At 47.5% G+C, this 20,847-nt stretch overlaps 7 protein-coding genes across 16 annotated transcripts in view; 4 read left to right on the plus strand and 3 right to left on the minus strand.

Moving 5' to 3' along the window:
* The first annotated feature begins 733 nt into the window (after nt 1–733).
* Nucleotides 734–3,788, plus strand: LOC6548108 (tetratricopeptide repeat protein 25). 2 transcript variants are annotated; one of them, XM_015156313.2, is made up of 2 exons: nt 734–1,009; nt 3,004–3,788. In XM_015156313.2, exons 1-2 carry the CDS (start codon nt 881–883, stop codon nt 3,676–3,678), a joined length of 804 nt encoding a protein of 267 aa, XP_015011799.1. In that variant the 5' UTR covers nt 734–880; the 3' UTR covers nt 3,679–3,788. The 2 variants fall into 2 exon arrangements, with proteins under 2 accessions (XP_015011799.1, XP_001975149.1); XM_001975113.3 differs by lacking the exon at nt 734–1,009 and adding an exon at nt 2,099–2,815.
* A 24-nt stretch (nt 3,789–3,812) lies between these two features.
* Nucleotides 3,813–9,524, minus strand: LOC26526815 (synaptojanin-1). Of its 7 annotated transcripts, none has more exons than XM_015157374.2 (4): nt 9,449–9,524; nt 6,977–8,542; nt 4,690–6,909; nt 3,813–4,623 (listed from the first exon to the last, which is right to left on the minus strand). In XM_015157374.2, exons 2-3 carry the CDS (start codon nt 8,432–8,434, stop codon nt 4,711–4,713), a joined length of 3,657 nt encoding a protein of 1,218 aa, XP_015012860.1. In that variant the 5' UTR covers nt 8,435–8,542; nt 9,449–9,524; the 3' UTR covers nt 3,813–4,623; nt 4,690–4,710. The 7 variants fall into 7 exon arrangements, with proteins under 7 accessions (XP_015012860.1, XP_015012859.1, XP_026836445.1 ...); XM_015157373.2 differs by having other exon boundaries at nt 9,117–9,518; XM_026980644.1 differs by lacking the exon at nt 9,449–9,524 and adding an exon at nt 8,965–9,184.
* Nucleotides 9,525–10,159: 635 nt separating this feature from the next.
* Nucleotides 10,160–13,581, minus strand: LOC6548107 (ceramide glucosyltransferase). Its single transcript, XM_001975112.3, has one exon. It carries the CDS (start codon nt 13,170–13,172, stop codon nt 11,850–11,852), a length of 1,323 nt encoding a protein of 440 aa, XP_001975148.1. The 5' UTR covers nt 13,173–13,581; the 3' UTR covers nt 10,160–11,849.
* Nucleotides 13,582–14,144: 563 nt separating this feature from the next.
* On the plus strand, nt 14,145–15,986 carry LOC6548106 (protein-glutamate O-methyltransferase). The gene is made up of 4 exons (XM_001975111.3): nt 14,145–14,558; nt 14,615–14,731; nt 14,784–15,516; nt 15,572–15,986. The coding sequence occupies exons 1-4, from the start codon at nt 14,282–14,284 to the stop codon at nt 15,879–15,881; spliced, it is 1,437 nt and encodes a 478-aa protein (XP_001975147.1). The 5' UTR covers nt 14,145–14,281; the 3' UTR covers nt 15,882–15,986.
* Nucleotides 15,987–16,023: 37 nt separating this feature from the next.
* LOC6548105 (protein-glutamate O-methyltransferase) lies at nt 16,024–18,298 on the plus strand. The gene is made up of 5 exons (XM_001975110.3): nt 16,024–16,267; nt 16,414–16,519; nt 16,585–16,681; nt 16,915–17,781; nt 17,840–18,298. Exons 1-5 carry the CDS (start codon nt 16,179–16,181, stop codon nt 17,989–17,991), a joined length of 1,311 nt encoding a protein of 436 aa, XP_001975146.1. The 5' UTR covers nt 16,024–16,178; the 3' UTR covers nt 17,992–18,298.
* LOC6548104 (protein-glutamate O-methyltransferase) lies at nt 18,236–19,862 on the plus strand. Its single transcript, XM_001975109.3, has one exon. The coding sequence runs from the start codon at nt 18,358–18,360 to the stop codon at nt 19,747–19,749; it is 1,392 nt and encodes a 463-aa protein (XP_001975145.1). The 5' UTR covers nt 18,236–18,357; the 3' UTR covers nt 19,750–19,862.
* Nucleotides 19,863–19,918: 56 nt separating this feature from the next.
* The window catches only part of LOC6548102 (ERI1 exoribonuclease 2), a 99,716-nt gene continuing 98,787 nt past the window's right edge, over nt 19,919–20,847 (minus strand). For all 3 annotated transcript variants that reach the window (XM_026981160.1, XM_015156776.2, XM_015156774.2), the window contains one exon: nt 19,919–20,785. In XM_026981160.1, coding sequence (XP_026836961.1) covers nt 20,208–20,785 — 578 coding nt within the window. In that variant the 3' untranslated portion in view covers nt 19,919–20,207. The remainder of the gene's footprint in view (nt 20,786–20,847) is intronic.

The raw sequence follows: 20,847 nt of genomic DNA on the forward strand, positions 1-20,847 counted from the left end.
CGAAATAAATGTCCTTAACTGGCGTATGTATTTCCCATACCAGCCGAACACCCAAATGGGAAGGAGGGGGCCTTTTGCTGGTGGTGCCTCCAAATGAGTTTCACCTGGTGCAAATCGATTGCCTGGCTCCGCCGTTGGCCTTCCCTTATCAGCTGGGCTCGGGTGCGTGACTCTCCGTCCGGAGTTGGGTTTTAATTTTGATGACTTCAATTAACTGCGTGTAAATGCGGTGGAACTGCCGTTTCAGCGATTCAAAGCCTATCCAAAAGCCTGACGAATATGCATCGGAATGGAGGGCATACAGGTATATAAGATCAAATTGTTTTATGTTAATTTGGAATTGAGTTTTTAAGTCCAAGCTTTATTAGTTCAAACATATTAGCACTCAAAATAATGCCCTTTAATCACTACAAACAAATAATTTCTATGATCAAAGTCTTATATGGCAAAATGTGTATGCTAGTATTTCTTTCATAATAGGAAACTTATATTCTGCGGTATCCAAAGGATATTGTGGTGTTTTCCGAGTGCTCAGAAGGGTTTGTTGAGATATTAATGAAACTTTATTGAAGTTTATTGCTGCTTGTCAGCGCATGTAAACTGGTATACAAAGTAAAGAAAAGCCGGAACCCCTGAGTTGCAGCTTGTGATGGGGTGATGGTGATGGGCGCCATGGGCTGAGGTCTAGAACCGAGCCAAGTTGGGTCAAATGCAAAGTGAAGGCACATTATTTAGTTGCTCAACGACAACCGTCGCGTACAGACGTCAATTTTTGGATACGGAGTGCAGAAGTCTCAGACTTGAAGGGTGGAAAATGTGAAACTACGGCGTTGCAGTACACGATCCCAATAACCTCCCATAACCACTTATTGGGTTTAAAATGCCGCGCAAGAAACCGAAGGTGGACACCCTCGAAGAGATCGAGACCAATATAAAACTGCTATGCGATCAGTCCAATAACCACATGAAAGTTCGGGCGTACGAAAAGGCTCTCTTCGGTTACAACCAGGTGTGTTGGGAAACCTATAAGCAACTGTAGCATATTCCGGAACACTAAGCAAGTTAAGACTATGCTAATTACTTCTAGTTAGCTAATAGTAATGACTTACTTCTAATGACTTCTGTAAGAAATTATTACCATCTAAAAATTGGTTGACATTAGTCTTACCATCCAGATTATAATTGTTACTAATATAGAGTTTCATTAATCCAAAGAACATTTAATGCAGACATATAACACCACAACGATACACAATTATTTTAAGATGCTATTGCCTTTTTTAAATAGGTATATAATTCTGTAAGTTTTAATTATTTTAAAGTAGTAAGTGCAGTTTTATACAATTTCATAATGTTCTGAAAGTTCATAAAAGTAAGTTACGATACTTTACGTGAGTTTCTTCTTAATGTTGAATCGTTTAAAGTTCTGTTTCTGAACAAGGATATTCACTTGGCGGGAAAGGACACCCACTGAAAGCTCATAAAAGCTTGCCAAAGGTTCTAGTTCACAACAAAGGAGCACAGTTTGACATTCCCAGTGCTCTCTAACTGTAGACCTGTAGAGCAAGGCCAAAATATGCTTAGAAAGGCACTTTTTCTGTAGTGAGGGTGATTTTAAGTTTTAGTTTTTTTTAATTATTATAATTCTAAATTCTATTCTAAAGCTGGTATGCCAGTATACTTCCGATTCCGCTTGGCAAACAAATTACAAGCTGATAAAACCGTTCATACTTTATTAACTGTTACTCATATAGGAAATACTTCAATATTATTTTCTTTTTATTTAATTGTTAATTAGTTATTCGTAACAGCAATTACAAGTCGCCCTTGAAACATAACCAAAAGTTACTCATAAAGTAAGCCAGGTTTGGTTAACAAACCCAATTTAAAGCAGTTTAAAATATGATCATCTCGGGGACCTTTGAGTGTAGATATTCGATATGGATACCCAGCTTCACCTTCTAATAGGGCGTCCCCAAGGTCGTGACCCACATGGAGGCCATTGTTCTTGGCATTCACACCGCCAAACGACACGACACCTGGTGCCTGACACCTGATATGTAGCACCTGGCACAGCAGGCATGGTTGTTTTGTTATCGATTGGTAACCCATTTGGAGGCGCCAGTTTCCTGGCAACAGGCCATCAGTGCTCCAATCAATCGGCGAGTGAGTTGGTCAGAAGCTAGGTTTTTGAACATTACTCCAATCGTCGGACGTTGGAGATCCCCCCAGCGATTGCCAAGGATATTATACGGACATGTCGAACGTGCTGAACACCATCCTTGCTGTGGACAAGGAGCAGGAGCTGCTGCAGAGCTTCATACGCACCGGAGCAGCGGCGGAGGAGGAGTCCCAGGACGAGAGCAATCGCCGCTCCAAGGGTCGCTCCCACAAGACACCCATCTGGGAGAGGCGTGAGTCCACGGATCGGGGCGGACGCGGTGCTGGACGGGATGGAAAGCAGGGAGATGACGGAGGAGCTGGTGGAGGCGCTGGTGGCGACGCTGCGGGCGGCAAGCGGGGCAATCGCATCGAGGCCGAGCTTAGGGCCGCACGCAAAAAGATCGAGGAGCAGATCGCCAAGAAGAAAAAGCCCAAGGAGAACTTCGTCGACTTCTACACGGACAAGGATCGGGCGGCAGCGGTCAGCGCTGGAGCCTTTGATATCAAGCAGAGTCTCCAGATCAAGCAGAAACAGGACCGCAACGAGGCACTGCTCATCCCGGACGAGGCGGACATCAGTTCAGTGATCGCACTGGGCCTCAAGGAGATCAAGAACGCCAATCCCGAGAACGCCATACACTTTTTCTGCAAGGTGCTCCTTGGTTCTCTTATAAGGATAAGGGTTATTCTGATTTTCAGGGTCATTTAGCTTAGCCCAAGCAGAGTTTCTCCTTTCAACCTGAATTTGGCACACTTAATAAGTTCCTAAGTTCTCGTATATTTTAGAAGAATCCTCTACTAATGCTTTGAAAAGTAGCTAACACAACCATAACATTTCAGGCTCTGGAGCTGAATAGCACCGACATCAACGCTTTGATTTCGCGTAGCAAGTGCTACTTGTTGCTGGGCGAGGCTTCCAAGGCTCTGCAGGATGCGGAGACGGCTCTTGGGGAGGACAAGAACAACATTCGAGCCATCTACCAGAAGGCGGAGTCGCTGTACTACCTCGGCCAGTTCGAGCAGAGCCTGATGTTCTTCCATCGCGGATTGAGGGCCCGTCCGGAACTGGCATTGTTCCGCCTGGGCGTGCAGAAAACTCAGGAGGCCATTGAGAATACCATCGGCAGCAAGCCGGCTCCACCAGGACCAGCCGCATCTGTGCCCAAGAGTGGCAAGCCACGAAAGTCCGGCGAGGATACACCGAAGTCCCAGGCAGCAGGAGCTGCGGGAACCAGTGCCAGGACGCGCCAGAAACCCAGTCGAGCGGATCTGGAGCGACGCAACGCGCGCAAGCTGCTGGGCGAACTGTGCGTGGACAAGGAATACCTGGAGAAGCTGCTGCTCCATCCGGACTTGGTGCGCGCGGACACACACACGGAGAGTATCTCCGCCTACGCCCGCGAGGCGGTGGAGTTCCTCAACAAACGGCAGGAGTTCTGGCGCCAACAGCGTCCCTGCACGGCGCTGCCCAACCACAAGAACCTGCCCCATGACGCTCTGCCCAAGTGGTTCTAGTGGTGCCAGCTACCTATTACTACTGACATGTTCCGCTTTCGGTGTTAAGTTTCTGTTTGAATTGAGTTTGCTGGATGAGCTGAAATTGAGTAAATAAATCAATTAATTACGAAAACTCTCAGATACTATTACATTTTTATTTGACATTTGAGTTTTGGATTGAGTTTTTATTAATTTCCAACTTAGACGCAATGCTTTTAGCGAATATTCATGTGGAGCAGCGGCTACGGCTTTTGTAGGCCAACTGTTTTACTTTGTTGTTGCTACTTGGTTAATCTTAGGCGTAACTTCAACTTTTGAACAGAGCAATTGGAATTTCTCAATTACATTGATATATATTTGCAGTCAACCGAAACATAAATGTGGATGTAGCCTCAAATTGACGGAATACAACGATAGTTTAACAATGTGGAATAATATGTAATTTGTCTCAATAGTTGTTCAATAACAATGGATATATGTGTTTGGGTATGTCGCTCATATTGGAATCTTTTACAGAGTTCGATTGCTGCTTCAGTGTTTATAATTTTATTTCATAATTTGACTAGTACGGCTATAATTCATTTAAACATTACAATTATGCAGATTAGTGTAATACTTTGTCGCCCATATACTTCATTATTTCATTTCTTCGTCCTCGGCAAAAACGATGCAATTGGGTTGAGTACGTCTGGCCAGCAAGTAAATAAGTTAAGAAAACAAAAGGGTAGCGGTGTGGGTCGTTTGGGCTTTAGCTATGTGGAACTAATTAGTTTACTTTAAATTCAGTTTGATTCCGGCTAGAAACTATCAAAACAAACAAACACGTAATACACTAGTAACATAGATTCCATGCGAAGTGCAGATATTGCCAGGAGTTCTCCTCCATGGGTGGCCCAATATATTCGAGTATATATAACATTAAATACAGCGATTCGGAATGCAATCGGAGTGCAAGACAGCGAGCTGTAAATATAGCCATTATAAGTTTAGTTGCGGATGAGGCTGGATATTTATGGATTCTTAACCAACCCCGTGTGCGTAGCCTGACGCTCAGTTGTTGGCGGGTCGCGTGGGCAGCGGTGGAGCATTGCCGCTCCTATTTGGTATGGGTGGTGGGCCCCTACGATTCGGGAGCGGTGGCGGCGGGCCCATCGGTGCTCCTATCACTGGCGGTGGTCCAGCTGGCGGCGGATGGCGTGGCGCAGGCACATCCTCCTGGATCTCCTCGTAAATGTTACTGGCGGTTTCGTAGGCGGTATCAGGCGGAATCTGATCCTTGGGCGAACCGACTTGGCGCGTGGGCGTCGAGACGGGTGTGGCTTGCTTGCTCTGCACCTGGCGTGGCGGTGTCGGCGGTCCGGAGAGCACAGCTGGAGCCGTAGGCGAAGTCTTTCCCGAGGAGGACGTCGAGGAGCTGGCAGACACATGTTCCGTTGGCGATTGCGATTTGGAGGATGGCGTGGTGTCCATTGCCGGCGGCCGAGGCGGCGCCGACTGCGGCTGAAGCGGCGACGGAATTAGAGGTTGAGATTGTGGTTGCGGTGGCATCGGTGGCTTTGCCGGCTTGGGCACAATGCTGATGACCCCGACGTGGGGCAGGTGGCGTGGTGAGTTCTTTGGCGACATAGGCATTGGGGGGCGGGCTGGGGGACGTGTGGGCGGCTGCTTGGGCCGCTGCGGCAACTCCGGCGTTATGGCCTGCAGGAGTTGTGCATGCTCTACAGGATTAGCGCACAGCGGTATAGTGTTCGTGGTGCATAGCTCTATCTCACTGTCAACCAGATGCTGCCAGTCCCTTGACTTCAGCTCCAGGATAAGATCCAATCCGCATACTTGAATGCTCTTCTTAGAGGACGCATTTAAAGCCGATTCTCCGTCACGAAATGTGACCCACATCGTGTCCTCCACATAGCGCACCAAAGTGACCTCTCCCATCTTGGACAGCTCGGTAATCAGGGCTGACATCACATTCTCGTCGTAGATGGTTGGTCCATCCTCATCTCCAGTCGCCGATGACTCCAACACATGTACCACAATCGTGGAGTCCGGCGGACCCAGATCTCGGATAACCTGCTCAAATACAGCACGTCTACGCTGCTGATCGATCTCCATTATCTCAGCATCTATAATAGCGATTACGGGTCTATGATCACTCTGCTTTAGCTCCGAGCGTCCGTAGTGAATCAGCTTGCCGGGATTCCAGGCTGAGGCAGCAAAGTCACCCTCGGCCAGCGCCTTCCTCCGACGCCAGAGAACCCTATCTGTCCAGGCGGGCGCTCGCTGTTTCTCCGAAGTGTCGTAGTCATCGCTGAATAAATCATACTTGTACGTTGGATCGAAAGTGATCACACCCTCGAGAAATTCGCCAAACACATTGCCAGCCTCCTGCTCCTTGCGCAATTGATCGAACTCGAGGACGGTTGAAAGATCCCCATTTCGTACGCACTCCTTTAGCTCGTCCTTTTCCATGTCGATGCGGTAGTTAAAGTCGCCGCACCAAAATACCCAGTCGTGCGATTTTAGTGTCCTGCCCATCGGAAAGGCCAGCTTCCGGGTGATCTCGGCGTAGTCAGCGTTCCTTTCAGCCACCTGAGACTGCCCGGCTGCAAAGTGGGCACACACGAAGCACATGGAGGTGCCATGAAGCACAAATCGAATGGCACAGGCACCCTTATTGCCAGTGGCACCACCCAAACCTGTCTTAACACAGTCGATGGCGACGTCTCGGATGTGGGGCGCGTGCTCCGGTCGGATGTAGATGTATAGGCACACACCCACCAGTTGCTGGTACGTAAGCAGCACGTAGTCATTGTCCCGCGAGATCGTTTTCTGCAGCTCCTCGGCCCACAACTTAGCATTGTCCGTGCTGGCCGCCATTATGTTGGATGCATTAAGATCGACAATCTCCTCGAATCCAATGGCGTAGATATCCACCGGGTGATCGACGTTCTCCGAAGGATTGTTCACATCTACAAGCGCTTTGGAGCGGGCAAGGGCGTGGCAGTCGAGCAGCCAATCGGCCAGCGAGTCCTTGAACACAATGCTGCGGAAGTGCTTGCCGCCATTGACGTTATAGGTACCCACGGCTACGCGTGCCATTCGCGGACGCACATACTCCGTGTATCGTTTACATAGCTCTCTCAACACAGTGGTGGGCGCATGCAACATGTTGGAGGGCAACAGGATGCGAGCCCGATCCGCCAGTTCCGAGCTAAGCGTGGACCCCACTAACAGGACATCAATGGCTTCCTAAATATGGAAAAACGGAAGTAATGTAAGGAATATGTTTTAGCTTTAATTGAAAATCACAGCGTACCTGCTTTGAGTTGTCCAGAAGATTATTTTGAATTGTCCTTGCTGCAGATCGCGCACCATCCATTAATTTTGAACCACCCTGAATGGCCCCGGTGCCGGCGTAGATCTTGCTAACCTCATTTCCGTTGTTGATCCACATCTGGCGGAAGATCTCCTCAAACCGCGAAATGTTCTGCTGTTTGCCGCCCATTTTCAAAGCCTCTAGCTGGATACCGAGCGTGTCAAGCCCGAGATACGTCTGCACACAGTTCGTCCTGTCCAAACAGTCTAGGCAATTCGTGCGCACAACACCGAACTGCTCGCGCAACACTTGACCATTGGACGCGTGGAAGACGCCGTAGTTGGCCCCGCAGGCCACGATCCGTTCCTTGAGCTTGGCCAGTGCCGAGAAATTGCCGCCGCGACACTCCTGATGATAGTCAAACACCACATGCGGCACATCCTTGTGGGCCGACATGCCGTGATGACGCTGGAACTCATTGCTCAGCATGGCCTCGCCCTCCTTGCTGCCGACAAGGGAGCTGCCTAGCAGGTTCACCACCGTCTGGTAGCCATACCGTTGCCTCATCATGCTCATGTGGCGGTCAAAGGCAGCGGCCGATGTCTCGAATCCTCGCGATAACTTCACCTTGTGCGAACCGACTTGGACGCCCGGCTGTTCCCAAAAGAGCGGCACCGATCCCCGGGTCTGCACATAACTGGTAACGTCACCGTCCACATAGATAACCTGCTCGGTTTCCACAAAGTTAGCCACATAGCCCTCATCGTTGGTACCGCGAACATTGAACCGGGTGCCGGCCCGTTCGCAGCTCAGCCGGGAGATGATGGCGGCTCGGGCCTGTTTGGCACCGATGTAGACGGTGCGCACCTCCACAGAGCCGCACATGGCCTGCAGCAACCAGGACTGGCAATCGATACCGAAGCGCATCAGGTGGATGTGCATCATGCGGTTCCAGAAGAAACGGTTGTCGGTCTCCTGCGTTTGCTGGCGTCGCTGGGCGCAAAGCGTAATATCGAACCGGTACGATGAGGCTCCGTATGCCGACGCACTGGCGTTGGTATGGGCAAAGTAGAAAGTGCCCGAGTTGAGCAGCTTGCGAACCTCGCTGATCTTGTCCTCGTTGGGCGCTGCATTCTGGAGCGAGACGAAAGTGGTTTGCGTAATCCGGAAGATCTCGATGTCGCCGATCTTGCCCATGGACACACAGCCGGTGACCAGCACCAGGAACAGCACGGTGCTCTCGCCGGCGTTCAGCTGGAGGGCACCCAGACATCCATAGGCATCGCAAACTTTGGTGTACTGCTTCCGGATCACATCCGTCTCCTGCTGGGTGAGCAGGGCCACCGCATGGGACTCGAACAGGATGCTGTCGCTCTTGTTCCGATGCTCCAGTAATACGCTATGCGGCGAGGGGGCAATGGACTTCTCCAGCACACGGATCACCTTGGACATGGCCATCTTGCTGGGATCTCTCTGCCTTTTGTGTGGTTGTAAGTAGAGTTGTGTGTTTCGTCCTTTACTGTCAGCGCTTCAAGTTTTGTGGCCAGCAGCACAAAGCTAAGACATCTGTGGGTGGGGAAATAATATTTAATTGTGGGTGTACTTCACAAGTTCAATTTTAGAAGGGTTTATCAGTTACATAACAAAGAAGATCCATTCTCATCTACATACATGTTTTGATGAGAAGAGTTGAATTATATTAATGTGATTCGTCTTTTGAAAATTTAAAAATGAACCACTCATTAGATTGCCTTTTCTGAGCAGCATTTTTACTTATCGAAATTTTTTTTTTGCATCAAGTAAAATTGTTCTTATCAAATAAACTACTTGTTTTTTGTTTTTCAAATATTTTAAATAAATATTATTTGTGAGTGTTTTACTTGAAGTCTTACTAAGCAAAGCAGGCACTGCTACTCAATTTCGTGATAAACTTTAACTCGCACTTAGTAATAACTGAAATGAGTTTAAATTTGCTGTTTATTTTTTACCACAAGGTTGTCGATTCCTTGAATTTTATGTTTTCACAAAGTGAGTGAAAATGGGAAACTGTAGCTAGTACAACAGACACTTTGAACAGAAATGGCACTAAATTTCGGGCGCCTGTTAAAAATCAATAGGCAACTTTTAAACATAAACAAACCGAAAAGCGGAGGAATTTTTCCAATATCTCTTCCGCCTCCCACACAAGTTCACGCACACACACACGTAGCACTCACATGCACCGGCGACAGCTGTGCTCTCTCTCGCTCTCTCCCACTCTCCGCTTATGCGTGTGTGTGTGTGTGAGTGACTGATAAACATTTTTTGTGCATTCTATGGATTTTTCACGAGCAATTTGCACAGGCATTCAAACTTTTTTTAGGGCAGCCAACGAGCGGCGTGCCGTGCGATCACTTATAAGCGGAGTCACTAGATTTCACGAATCCATTGCCACTTTAAATTCATTTTTATGCGTTTTAATACCCCTAGTACCTTTGTTTGCGATTTTATTGCAAAATTCTGGAGAGCTTTGGCCAGTATGACCGTATTTGCTAAGCCGCATAACGATAGCATTTTATATCGCCTCCATAATTATCGGGCTCTCGATTTAGATCTGCGCGCCGAACTAAAATTTTGAATTTGAATTGTGTACTAAAAAGAAACAAAATCAAGTGGATAGAGCATTTTTGAAGATTACGCCCGACACTTAAAGATAGCTCGAGGATAGGAGTGGCCTGAAGTATCTGGCACATTTTTCACTTTTCATCTAACTGGGACAAATAAAGTCTTAATCTTATTCGCCTCAAAAGCTGCACACTTTTCTAATTATATGATAAGAAACGACCTAACTTTTGGCCATAACTCCGTCGCAAAGAAATCTTTTGAACCTCAAAAATAATATTCAATGTGGATTAGTCAATAGGAACTAGAACGCCCATATATTAATCATTTAGGCACCTATGTATACAAATTATTTTGAGTTTTTGGCTCTCCTCGCCATGCTCGTACAAGTCGATTAGATAGCCCATTGCGGCCATTTTGAGTAATCTCAATGTACGCAACAAAACCTCTAATTGTAAATCACAGACAATCGTGTGATTCATTCCAATGCGGCTTATCAGAAACCGGAGGACGGAAATAAATTTGCATTTGCTGTGCATTACACAGCATTCTTTGTGAATTTTAGATGTAAACAAAATGGGATTTATATTGGTCATGCTTCTCAGTTTATTCAGTAAATACGTTTGACTAGTTGTAGACTTAAAATACGAATTTATTTTAAAAATACACACTAATTACTGATATACTCATACATTATTCTCATAGTTCGCCTTACATAGCTTGGCAAACGAAGCAACAATTCTAGTCGAAGGGTTTTTAGCATTCCCACAATGTTATCTAATCGCTTAACTGAAATTCGCGTGGATTGCCGTGCCTTGGGTACTGATAACGATTGATTAATTTACATAATTCCAGCAAGATATGGCCAATTTCGGAATTTGTTAGCACTCCCTCCCCAAAGTACGTCATTCCGTTTAAATTGCATTTGCACCCATTTTGGGCAGGGCGGCTGTGCAAAAAATATCAGCAGTCGTTTATAGTGTGTGCCCACCAAATATATCTACCCTGGTTCATTAGAATACGTCTCCGCCTAATTGTTATTACTTAAAGCGTAAGCTATAGGCGTCGCCTAGGTTGGTTCCGGACCTGCATCGAAGGTCCACTATATATATATGTATATTCGCTTCTCGCTCCCTTTGCCGCTGATATGCCCGCTTCTCGTATCTGTTCAACGTTTAATTCATAAATATGTTTTTGTGTCGTTCGTTTGTCGTGGCTTAAGTTCAATACGATAAGGGGCTGTGTAGAAAGAATTCGAAAGAATTTTTCCTCAGACCAATTCATACAATCACTGGATGACTGGAAGCTTCTACGAGCAGCATCTATTGTACGTTATAATGGTCGCCGCCAGCCTGACCTTCCACCTCCCACATAACCCAGACACACACATACACACACACACACACACGCAGTGGATTGCGATCGCTGCTGGACCCGCATTAAGAGTGTAGGGTCGAGTCAAGTATGCCATGATAATTACGCTGAAACCGAGTGTAGTCGATGGTGTGACTCAGCCAAAGATTTCCCACCTATTTGGTCATAATAGAAACTGAGTCAGCTAGCTGATAAGGTGAGGGGATCTATGAAAAACGATATCGCAAATGAACATCAATCAGAACCTAATGGGTTTTCATTCTCACGATCGTTTCGTTTCGATTCGATTCGATTTATTCAATGGCATTCCCTTTTGGCGCTTATGTACAGCAGCTGGGGCAAACAGAAAAAACACAAACAACTTAACTAAAAGTAATCATAAATATAGGCTTAGCGATAACAGTATACCTAGTGTGCTTGGCCAAAATAAATAATTACATCTCAATAAAGCAACAACAGAAGCGGGGAGAACTAACGCAATCATAATGTGCTAACTAGGGCTTACGTCTGTACAGGCTGGCTACCAAATATGTACGCTATATATATACACACACTAAGCATCATTAACCAGTTTCCATGAAGCCACCAAAATGCGCCCGGGTCGATCTGCTCGAACGCCTACATCTAAATCTTTGGCGAGCAATCGCAGCGATACGCTCGTCGTCTAAACTGGGTCTCTAAACTAATCTAGGTCCGCCTGGCGCGCTTCACGTCCAGGATGAGTGCGTGGATGCCGCTCCGCATTCGCATTTTTACAGCTTTAAGTCTAGACTTACGTAGTGACTAAGGTTCAGCTAATAATACTACTACCAGACGCTAGACGCCGCCCGCCAGACGCTTGCAGTCCGCTGAGTTGGTTTGCTCACAAGTACAAAATAACAAACTTAACTATTAGGTGCTACGACACCAGCAGTCGTTGCTTGGCTCCCGTGCAGATCAGCGTGTCCCCCGTTGTTCCCGCGTTGATTACCGCAGGCTCTAACGTGGGTGCGGGCTGTGGCTGTGGCGCCAGCGGGTCGTTGACAGCATCGGAGGCGGGGCTATTCAGTTCGTAGGCCACTCCGCCCCAGTGAAGCTTGTAGGTGCGGGCGCGCCAGCGGATGGCCGGATTCCAGAGGGCGTGCAGGAACAGATAGGGTCCGGTCAGCTCCCTGAACAGCCAGCCGACGACGAACTCGAACTTGTGGAACGGCATCGAGCCGTGCTGGACAATGGAGAGCAGCAGCCAATCGGACAGGAACCAACAGAGCACGTGCACCAGGTAAAACACCAGCGGATCCCAACTGAACAGCACGGATGCGGACCAGGCGGCTATGGCGCCGAGGATCATGCACTCGGAGAGCGGCTCCAGCAGTATGGTTGTGGGCACCATGGCCACGCGCAACTTGGCCCATCGAATGAGCCGCGCCTGGAAGCTTCCGATGTCACAGAGACCACTGTTCTGCAGCGCTGGCTGGTTGGAGATGCGCATCTTCCAGCCCAGCCGCGTTACACTGCGCGCGATGAAGAAATCCTCAGCCAAGTAGCAGCCAAAGGCTCGCAGGCCGCCCAGCTGGTCGATGACCGCCTTGCGCAGCAGACACGACATGCCCGTGTGGCAGTTGATGCCCAGCACATCCGCCGATAGATAGATTCTGCTCTGCACCGTGCCGAAGAAGACCTTCTCGAAGGTGGCCGCAAATCCGTCCCGGTCGCAAGTGAAGGGCATCTGGTGGACCAGGGCGTGCTTATCGGACATGTTCTGCACCATGTCCAGCAGCGTGTCGTCCTTCATCTTTATGCCGCTGTCTGAGATCATCACAAAATCGTACTTGGCGGCCATATAACCTGGATGGATGTTATTGATCTTGGGGTTGACGCCCACGTCGGAGCCACCTACAAAGAGGGTGGCGTCCACCAGCGGGTACTTGGCTAGCAGTCGCTCTACCAGCTGTGTGGCCGGGTCCTCCTTGTCCTCGACGCAGAAGAGCAGCTCGTACACCGGATAGTCCATGGTGAAGAAGGTCTCTAGGTTGTGCTGCAGATTTGGATCGACGCCCATGAGGGGCTTGAGAATGGAGACACCTGGCAGGGGCTGTGCCTCTGTGGGCAGCTTGCAGGACTTCTTGTGCAGCTTGTAGCGGCCGTAGCAGATGGCTATCACATGCACCATCCAGGTGCCCAGCCAGAAAACCATGAAGAATGCCGCGAAGCCATAAAGCGGCAAAGGTAGGTGTGACATCGTTGTGGGTGAGCGGGTGTGCGTGTGTGTGGCTGGCGGGGTGTGTGCGTGTGTGTGTGTGCGGGTGGTGCTCCAAGGGTCCGCGCGAGTTTGTGCGAGTGTGGTGACTCCAAGTCCACACTGAAATCCAAATCCCCGTTTGTGTGCCTGTGTGGTGGGTGGGCGTTTCTATTCACGATGGCATTTGCTGCGGTTGCCGCCCGGTTGCTGCGGTTTTGCGTTGCCCGATTGCGAGATCAGATCGGATCGAACAGATCAATCGAGGTGCAATCACTGGTTGGCCGTTCCTCGCGCTTTAAACATTTTGCAGACCTCGCGTCGCGTTCGTTTGCCAAATAAAACTGCAATAAAGGGTAGTGTTGGCAGCGACGTAAATCAGATGCGGAAGTATAAAGGGGCTAAAAAAGGCCACACTCTGGCGCGCTTTGCAACACTGTTCGCCAGACAGCTGATTAACGATACCAAGATTTTTTAATACTACTTATGTAAAATATGTAAATATGTATACATTTTTAAAATTATATTTATAATTATTATATTCATTTGTCATTATACTTAAGTCTTTAATTACGTTAATAACAGCACGTTTGTATTCACATAATATCACTTATTTATTTAAACAATTCAATGTAATTACAATGAATGGCTTGTGTTTGAATACCGATGCTAATGCAAATAATAAATATAATTTTCATTAAATTCGTAAATAAATTCATAAATAAAAATTCACTAAACACTTTACGTAAATACATTTAATGTATAATAAAGAAACTAAACGATATTTCTTGAGAAATTTTAGATTATTAATTTAAAAAAACACAAATCAAAAGAATGTAATACATTGTATTGATTTGTAAGAAACAAAATACTATTTCCTGAACAGTTTCAGGTTATCAATTTAAAATTCGATAAATAAATTGAAACCGAAGAACTCCACACTCGCGCATAAACTTAAAAATGGAATTCACCAACATTTCTGCGCATAAGCACTGTATGACGTGCGTTAGCCAACACTAAGCATTGAAGCTTTGAAAAATCAGTCAAAATCAGGTAAATTCTGCTGTAATGCACCAGTAAACGCACAAAAATCACAGACAAAAACAGAAAAGATGGAATCGTCATCGAATGACCCCTCCTCGGAAGGCGAACAGCCCGAGGATGAAGGCAAGGCGGGCTCGGAAGCCAGCAAATTATCGCGACTGTTGCGAACGGAGTTCGATGCCAAGTACCAGATCGTAAACCTGCAGACTCCTCTCAATGCCTTTATGTCGGGCCATTATAAGCAGAGCTTCGCCTTCTTCACACTCAGGAGTCGTCTGCCCGTCATCCTGACCAACGTGATAGACACGCTGACCCGGGACAAATCCGAGCTGGTAGCCCAATTCGGTAAGGTAATCTCCGCAAGCATTTTTGGGAGCTTCATTAACTGTTTCTTCTTTCAGCCTCACATGAATTTTCTCAGGCTGCCCGCGAGGAGCTCAAGATCATCATTGGATTGATATCGAGGCTGAAGTACGAACTGCAAACGGACAAATCGTTTCAAAACTTTACAGGAGAAGGTTAGTTTCTAGGTTCTAAGAGTGAGGACTATAAACCTTGTTTTTTTTCTAGAACCCGATCGGGAAATCTGGAACAACTTTATCAGCAGTCTGCCCGATGGCGAACGAAGCTTCTACAGGGCCAGCTCCCTCCATGCCGAGTGCTATTTGCACCGAAAACTCCAATCCTTTCTGGAAAACAGCGTATTCCTGAAGTCCTACGATTTCTTTGCCAAGGTCAAGGAACAAGCGCTCACGGATAGCATTGAAGATGTACTAGCCTTGACCAAGTACACACGGCGATCAGAAAATAACGTGGAAGTGTTCGACGAGCTTCTGAGAATCAACATGTGGAGCAACTGTAATGATGTGGCGACCGACACGGAGACAGCCAAGCAAACGAACCGCCAGGTGCTGGAGAAACTGTCAGCCACCGATGAGCACGTACTAGTTAACCAGGCGGCAGAGATCTGGAGGTGCTTGGAAAACCCAAAGCTAAAGAAACAAAAGCAGGTGGACTTCATACTGGACAACGCTGGCTACGAACTGTTCAGCGACTTTATTCTGGCTGAGTTCATAATTGAGAAGGGACTGGCCAACAAGGTGCGGTTTCATGTGAAGGCCCACCCTTGGTTCGTCAACGATGTGACGGAGCGGGATTTCAATTGGACGCTGGAGTACTTGAGTCAGCATGCTGACTACATCATAAGTCTGATAGGAAAGAAGTTCCTGCAATTCATCGATGAGGGAAAGTTCGAACTGGCGCCAATCTCGCATTTCTGGACATCACCACATTCTTTTTACAGGTACGCATCATACCACTGTACATTCAATGCCTGATTGCGTATTTGTGTCCTACAGCATGGCGCAAATGGAGCCAGATTTGTATAGTTCTCTGCAGCGGTCCAAGCTTGTGGTTTTCAAGGGTGAGCTCAACTATCGCAAGCTGCTGCAGGACGTTTGCTGGGTGCCCACCCAGGAACTGAGCACCTGCCTCCGTGGCTTCCTTCCCAGCAATATTTGTGTGCTGCGGAGGGTCAAGAGCGAGGTAATGTCCGGCCTGCCCGATGGTGTTGGCCAGGCGCTGAGTAGAAAGGATCCCCGCTGGATGGTCTCGGGCAGTTATGGGGTCATTCAGTTCGTGGACGGAACTCGTGAATTTGGATATTAATCTTGTAAAGGCTGGTCAGTTTAAATTATTGGTATTAAATAGTCGTTACATATCTCTAAACAAAAAACCAAAACAGACCAAAAACATCTATATGTACCACTTGCTTTAATAAAAAAATTATTTTGTTTTTAAAACCAAAAAAAGTATCGCGTGGGAAATTATCGGCACGTTCAAAATCCGGTATTTTCCATCTCCCCCAAAACGGTCACACTACGCGCCACATTATCAAGTTATAAACTTTCCGCTGCAGTTCAATTCCGTAAACATATTCGACTGGAGCAACAACAGATCCTCGAGATGGCCAGCGATACGGATTTTGACGCTAAGAATGGAATTGTCGACGGACCAACCCCGCCGCACACCGAGCTGGCGGCCCTCTATAAGCAGTGAGTAAGGCTAAATATAGCGCCCACTATAGATGGTGTCTATATGGCCCGCGCATATGTAACAAATACGCCGACCTATCGTTACCCACACTGCAGAGAGTCGTGGAATTGAGATATTGTTATTATTCAATTGGCATTTATTGCAGGAGCTTCGCCTACTACACCTTCCGTGTGCGCCTGCCCTCGACTTTGGCCACCATCGCGGATTCCCTAGTCAAGGACAAGGACGTCCTCTTGGCCACATATGGAGCAGTGAGTAGTTGTGTGCACATTTGCCTTGACCTTGGGCTAGAACCTTTGCATCAATCGCTTTCCAGGCAGCGGAAGCCGATATTGACCAAACTACCAAGGATGTTAGGCAGCTGCGAGCGGATATCCTGGGCAATGGTCCCTTGTTGCCCTTTGGTGGAAATGGTAGGTATTTTGGGACTCATGGATTGGCAATCATTAGGCTCTTACTTGGAGTTCCTTACTAAAGTAATTACATATGTGTTCCAATTCCATATAAGTGCGTTGACCCAATCCGTTTTATATTGTTGAATCAGTATTGTACTCATTATTGATTGCGTTTTTATATATGTTACTATTTAATGTACTCTTTGGAAAATGAATTTCTGTGATAAGAGTAACGAATCTGTGCCTTTCAGATTCCGACACTGAAGTGTGGAACGCATTCCTGGAAAAACTGCCCAAGGAGAAGAGAAGCTACTTTTCCACCTGCTGGCTGTACGCCGAGTGCTACATGTACCGGAAAATCTCATCTATTTTCCGGTCCACAGCCCATTTGCCCGCCCACGACTACTTCAGCGAGCAGAAGCAAACGGCGGCCAAACTGAGTGTGGACGCCATGCTGGCGGTGGCCAAGGCTACGCGGCACAATGAACGAAACTCGGACACCTTCCGCCAGTTGATCAAACTCAATTTGTGGGGCAACCGGTGCGATCTGTCCATTACCTCCGGCAAACAGGTAAAGCCCACTGGCAATGCCTTCGACCAGGTTACGGATTTGGAGGAGAAGCTACTGATTGACGGCACCGCGGAAGTATGGAAAGCCCTGGACGGAGCCTCCGGAGAGGGCATTGTGGACATCATTTTCGACAACGCCGGCTATGAGCTGTATACGGATCTCATCCTGGCTGAGTACATCATCGACAAGGGATTGGCCGCCAAGGTGCGCTTCAGTCCCAAGGCCATTCCCTGGTTCATTTCGGACGTGATGGAGCATGACTTCCACTGGACACTGCAATTTCTGGCCGACCATCCAGATCCGGCGCTGAGTGAGGTCGGCAAGAAATGGCAGCGTTTGACGACCGAGGGCAAGTTTGAGCTTTCGCCGCTGGAGCATTTTTGGACGAGTCCCTACGAGTTCTACCGCATGCCCGAGGTGAATCAGCCACTGTACGACCGCCTAAAGGAGGCGCAACTCGTAATCTTCAAAGGTGACCTCAATTATCGCAAGTTGTTAGGCGACTTCTCCTGGGACAGCACAGAGTCCTTTGAAACTTGCTTGAGGGGTGAGTCTATCTTGTCTAAAATTCCTTAGCTTTTTACCTGTTTCTTATTCCTGTTTAGGCTTTCGTCCTTCCAATCTGTGCACTCTGCGCACAATTAAAGCGGATCTGATCTGCGGACTGGGCGCAGGCGTGGCGGAACAACTGTTTGCCAAGGATAAGGATTGGATGTTGACTGGCGAATACGGTGTAATACAGTTCGCCAGCAAGTAAGGAAGGAAACCAGGGCCATGACAGCAAATTAGTTGAATTGTTTTAGTCCTTATAAGCTTAGCTTAATTGTTGAAATTCACAGTGACCTTTCCGAGATGCAGAACGAAATTATACTCAATTTACTCTATAACACTGCAGCCATGACTAATTTAGTTTTACAAAATGATGTTCAGCACGTTAAATACTTTTGCATTGCCTTTAGCAATAGGTGTACTCTTAAATCCTTTTGCATTGTATAGTAAGCACAGACACTCATTCGCATGAACGTCAGTTGCCTGGCGGGCAATTAAAGTTTCGAAAAATGTCATTTTGGAATCGAAAATTTGTTCCTGGCAAAGGTCTTTGAAATTCTCAGTTTTAGGCAATATGAACAGTCAGCATAGTAGCCGCACCGATGTGACGAACACCACGAATCCTGCGGCCATTGAGCAGTTGAAGGAACAGCGGTTTAACGAAAAGAATCTGATCATATACAATCCTCCTGGAGTGAATGACGAACTTTCCGCCCGATTCCTGCGCAGCTTAGCTTTTTCCACCTTCAAGCGAAGATCGCCGGCGTTTTTGCGAGATTTGATCATATTTCTGCAGGATCGAGAGCCGGAAATCATTGAACAGTGTGGCGACTATGCCCATTTCGATTTGAAGCGTACCATCTGGAGCCTGGAGCTGCTGCGCGAGGAGATAATCAACAACAAGGAGTTCCAGTTATTCCGGGTCAAGGCGCCTGACACTGACAGCTGGAACACGTTCCTAAAGGGTCTTGGCGAGGATAGAAGGCAATGGTTCTCGGCGGTTTGGTTGCATGCAGACTGCTACTTGTATCGCCGCATTTGGTCGATATTCCAGCGATCCGAAAGCCTGGCAAAGTATGATTACTTCGGTGATCAAAAGACGTCCGCTGTTACCAATGTGGCGCCCCTGATGAGGGACATCCTAGTCTCCACCAAGGGGATAGCGCGCAGCGAGGAGAACTTTCAGTATCTCCTAAAACTATCTGCGTGGGCCAATCACGGTGACTTAAGCATTACAAGAAGGGGCGCGCATGACAAAATCTACAAACAGATGGCCAAATACGACATTGATTTGTTGGCCGATCAGTCGTCTGATGTATGGAAGGATCTCACCGAGGCCAGTGCGCCCGTTTACGTGGACATCGTGTGCGACAATGCGGGATTCGAGCTCTTTGCGGACCTCCTGCTGGGCGAGTATATTATAGAAGCGGGCTTGGCCAGTCGGGTGCGGTTCCATGTGAAGGCTATCCCGTGGTTCATCTCGGACTGCACCCAAAGGGACTTTGACTGGCTGCTGAAGTTCTTTCGCAAGCATGAGTTTCCGGAATTGAATTCCTTTAGCAAGAGGATACGGGGCTACATCAGGGATCGTTCGTTCATCCTGTGCGACAAGAGCTACTTCTGGACAAGTGGCCACGACTTCAGCCAGATGAAGCGGGTGCAGCCTTGCTTGTATGTCTACATCAGCCAGGCAGCCCTGGTGATTTTTAAAGGAGATCTCAACTACCGGAAACTGCTCGGCGACATTAACTACAAGCCAATTACCCAGTTTTCCGATTGCCTGCGCGGCTTTCAGCCCACCAGCGTTTGTGCCCTGCGCGTCATTAAATCGGATATCTATTGCGGGCTGCCCATCTGCACGGTGGAGAAGTTAACCGAGCAGAATCCAGAGTGGATGATCACTGGCGACAAGGCGGTCGTGCAAGTGGCCATCAAGCATCGACTCTCGAGTGACATTATCGTTTGATCTCAAGAAATACCATACCATACCATACACATGTTTGTATGTAGCTATTGTCGTTTTATTAAGTTATCTCCTAAATGGTAGGCGGTGTAAGTCGTTAAAATAAGTATTGCATTCCGTAATATAGACTACAGCTAAGCATTATCAAGTATGAATGGTAGAAAAATATGTATGCTCTTAAGGCCATATTTATAGCTATTTATATATTTATTTGTATGATCGCTGCGATGCTTCAAATTGTTCAAGTCTTATCAATTGCCGTTACAATAAAATCAGGGCAAATATTAAAAAAAAAAACAGAAAAGAAATTTAAATTTTCGTGCATGTTCTCTTTAGTTATTCATCATCTCCATACCAATCCTTTCATTGCGTTTTATATTAATATTTAAATAAAATCCAACAACTAAATGGATATTCTCCGTTCCGTTACAACTTTTGGAGGGATTGCTGGCCGCTGGAACTCACAACACGCAGTTGGGATTGAGCTGCTGATATGGCGTCAGGTCTTTGGTGATCGAGAAGAGTGCACCGTCGCGCACCATCTTGCACATAAGGGCGCCCAGATTCTTGGCATCGTCGATCCCCGAGTGGGCCCTGCCCTCGAAGGCCAAGCCCACGTGCTCCAGGGCATCGGTGAAGTTGCACGGGCGGTACTGATACCACGACCGATAGACGGCCCGCACGTCGATCCACTGATTGAAGTAGGCTGCCTTGCGCATCCGTTTGCGTGTGCACTCCTTCGACAAGCAGATGCCAAAGTCCCAGTCCGTCCAGGTGACGAATGCACAGTTGCCCATTATGTTGGACTTGTTCATCTTGGGCAAGGTGAGGTTCCGGGCGCGCAGCTCCTTGCGCAACCACTCGTGAAACATCATTAGCGCCGTCTGCAGCGGCACTCCGCTGTCCACAGTCTTCTGCTGGATGCCCGTCAGCTCCGTACAGTAGGTGCTCAAGCGGGGCGACTCTATGGGTAGAATATACTTGTGGAACTCCGCCTCGATCTTTCCTGTCTTAAGGTTCACAAGCACTGCTGGGAACTCTGGAAATTAAATACGCGTTCTATTATAGCATTTCCAACAAATCAATGTGTATACTTGTATT

Source organism: Drosophila erecta, unplaced genomic scaffold (assembly GCF_003286155.1).
Source record: "Drosophila erecta strain 14021-0224.00,06,07 unplaced genomic scaffold, DereRS2 tig00000092-arrow-pilon, whole genome shotgun sequence".
Classification (NCBI taxonomy): domain Eukaryota; kingdom Metazoa; phylum Arthropoda; class Insecta; order Diptera; family Drosophilidae; genus Drosophila; species Drosophila erecta.

Bases quoted from the DNA above. Each gene is read 5' to 3' on its own strand.
- LOC6548108 (XM_001975113.3), top strand. From the start codon at position 2,258: ATGTCGAACGTGCTGAACACCATCCTTGCTGTGGACAAGGAGCAGGAG. The intron at 2,816-3,003 runs GTGCTCCTTGGT...ATAACATTTCAG, and splicing joins CCATACACTTTTTCTGCAAG to GCTCTGGAGCTGAATAGCAC.
- LOC26526815 (XM_015157374.2), bottom strand. From the start codon at position 8,434: ATGGCCATGTCCAAGGTGATCCGTGTGCTGGAGAAGTCCATTGCCCCC. The intron at 6,910-6,976 runs GTACGCTGTGAT...TTCCATATTTAG, and splicing joins TTCTGGACAACTCAAAGCAG to GAAGCCATTGATGTCCTGTT.
- LOC6548107 (XM_001975112.3), bottom strand. From the start codon at position 13,172: ATGTCACACCTACCTTTGCCGCTTTATGGCTTCGCGGCATTCTTCATG.
- LOC6548106 (XM_001975111.3), top strand. From the start codon at position 14,282: ATGGAATCGTCATCGAATGACCCCTCCTCGGAAGGCGAACAGCCCGAG. The intron at 14,559-14,614 runs GTAAGGTAATCT...TTCTTCTTTCAG, and splicing joins CGAGCTGGTAGCCCAATTCG to CCTCACATGAATTTTCTCAG. The intron at 14,732-14,783 runs GTTAGTTTCTAG...TTTTTTTTCTAG, and splicing joins TCAAAACTTTACAGGAGAAG to AACCCGATCGGGAAATCTGG.
- LOC6548105 (XM_001975110.3), top strand. From the start codon at position 16,179: ATGGCCAGCGATACGGATTTTGACGCTAAGAATGGAATTGTCGACGGA. The intron at 16,682-16,914 runs GTAGGTATTTTG...TGTGCCTTTCAG, and splicing joins GTTGCCCTTTGGTGGAAATG to ATTCCGACACTGAAGTGTGG. The intron at 17,782-17,839 runs GTGAGTCTATCT...ATTCCTGTTTAG, and splicing joins CTTTGAAACTTGCTTGAGGG to GCTTTCGTCCTTCCAATCTG.
- LOC6548104 (XM_001975109.3), top strand. From the start codon at position 18,358: ATGAACAGTCAGCATAGTAGCCGCACCGATGTGACGAACACCACGAAT.